General features: G+C 33.4%; 1 protein-coding gene across 1 annotated transcript; it reads left to right on the forward strand.

Moving 5' to 3' along the window:
• Positions 1-296: 296 nt before the first annotated feature.
• Positions 297-888, forward strand: LOC128551631 (chorion peroxidase-like; the record flags this gene model as incomplete). The annotated part of the gene is given in 2 exon segments (XM_053532525.1): positions 297-374; positions 408-888. Coding segments are annotated over 2 exon segments (559 nt in total), but the record flags the coding sequence as incomplete, so codon positions are not given.
• Positions 889-1,340: the final 452 nt, after the last annotated feature.

Raw genomic sequence — 1,340 nt, forward strand, 5'->3', positions numbered from 1 at the left:
GATCATTTACAGGGTTCTTAACTATCCCAGCAATAATTCATTAGTACCGTGTGGTGACCCGAAAGGTTCGACCTGTCCTTGGTGTTGTTATATTTCTAGTCCTTTGGGACCATGTGTTTGTATCATAGAATTCCACTGAAGCCGGTGCTAGAGAGTAAATCACGTAAGAGGTCAATTTCACAACTGAAGTTTCCATTTCCGATTTAATTAAATAATTAATTTGTCTCATCATTTAATACTTCTTGTTCTATTTTTTAAGTGGAACATTGTTGAACTATATGTAAATGTTATTTCAGGTGATTTCAGAATACACGAAATGCCAGGTCTAACAGCCGTACAAGTTATGTTTCTGCGCTAACATAACAGAATTGCCAGTATCTTACAGAATTTGAATCCACAATGAACAGACGAAGACATTCATCCAGAAGCAAGGAAGATAGTGATTGGTCAATTTCAACATATAACTTACTCCGACTGGTTGCCAATTATTTTAGGACAAGAAACTATGTTGAGACTGGGTCTTGCTACATCCCTTATGGGGCACAGTAATGTATACAACTGCAATACGAATCCTATAATAACAAACATATTCAGCCTAGCTGCTTTCCGTTCTGGACACACCCCTTTACGGGATACTGTTCTTCTTAAAGGACACGAAGATACTCCAGTTAAAAATGAGGAAGTCTTTAACCGTCCTACTTTAATATTTAGCGAAAATGGCAAAAGAATGTCAACTGCCGGTATATGATTATCGTTTAATCCATCTAGCAAAGCAGATGGACAGGTGGTGCACAGCATACGTAACAATCTATTCTCGGATAAAAATGGACTTAGTACTGATCTAATTTCATTGAACATACAAAGAGGTCGAGATCATGGCGTCCCAAGGTAAGGCATTTTCTATTAAATTGAAAGAATTGAATTCCATTGTTACAATTAGTAACATCATTATAGCACAAATTATTTGAGAATATGTATATACATTTTTCTTCCTCGACCAATGCAGCTGCATTGAGAGAATTAAACATTTTAAATGGAAATATAAGAAAAATAAAAATTATAAGTGTGGACTGTAATGATGTGTTAAAGATATTCAAGGCCACCTTTCATTAAAATATTTTATCTTTAGATATTTACTTCAAATGTATAAAACCCTCATAAAATGTATTTAACTTTACTAAATGCATAAATTAAGTTTGCATATAGAGCTTCAGTGATGATTTAATGCCATACAGGAAAAGAATTCAGTTTATAGGTTTTATTTCTCTTTTAAAGTATAATTTGTTTTGGATATTGCATCTTCCCTTTCTTAATCAAGATTTTTGAAATTATCTTACATT

Source organism: Mercenaria mercenaria, unplaced genomic scaffold (assembly GCF_021730395.1).
Source record: "Mercenaria mercenaria strain notata unplaced genomic scaffold, MADL_Memer_1 contig_1379, whole genome shotgun sequence".
In the NCBI taxonomy this organism is placed as follows: domain Eukaryota; kingdom Metazoa; phylum Mollusca; class Bivalvia; order Venerida; family Veneridae; genus Mercenaria; species Mercenaria mercenaria.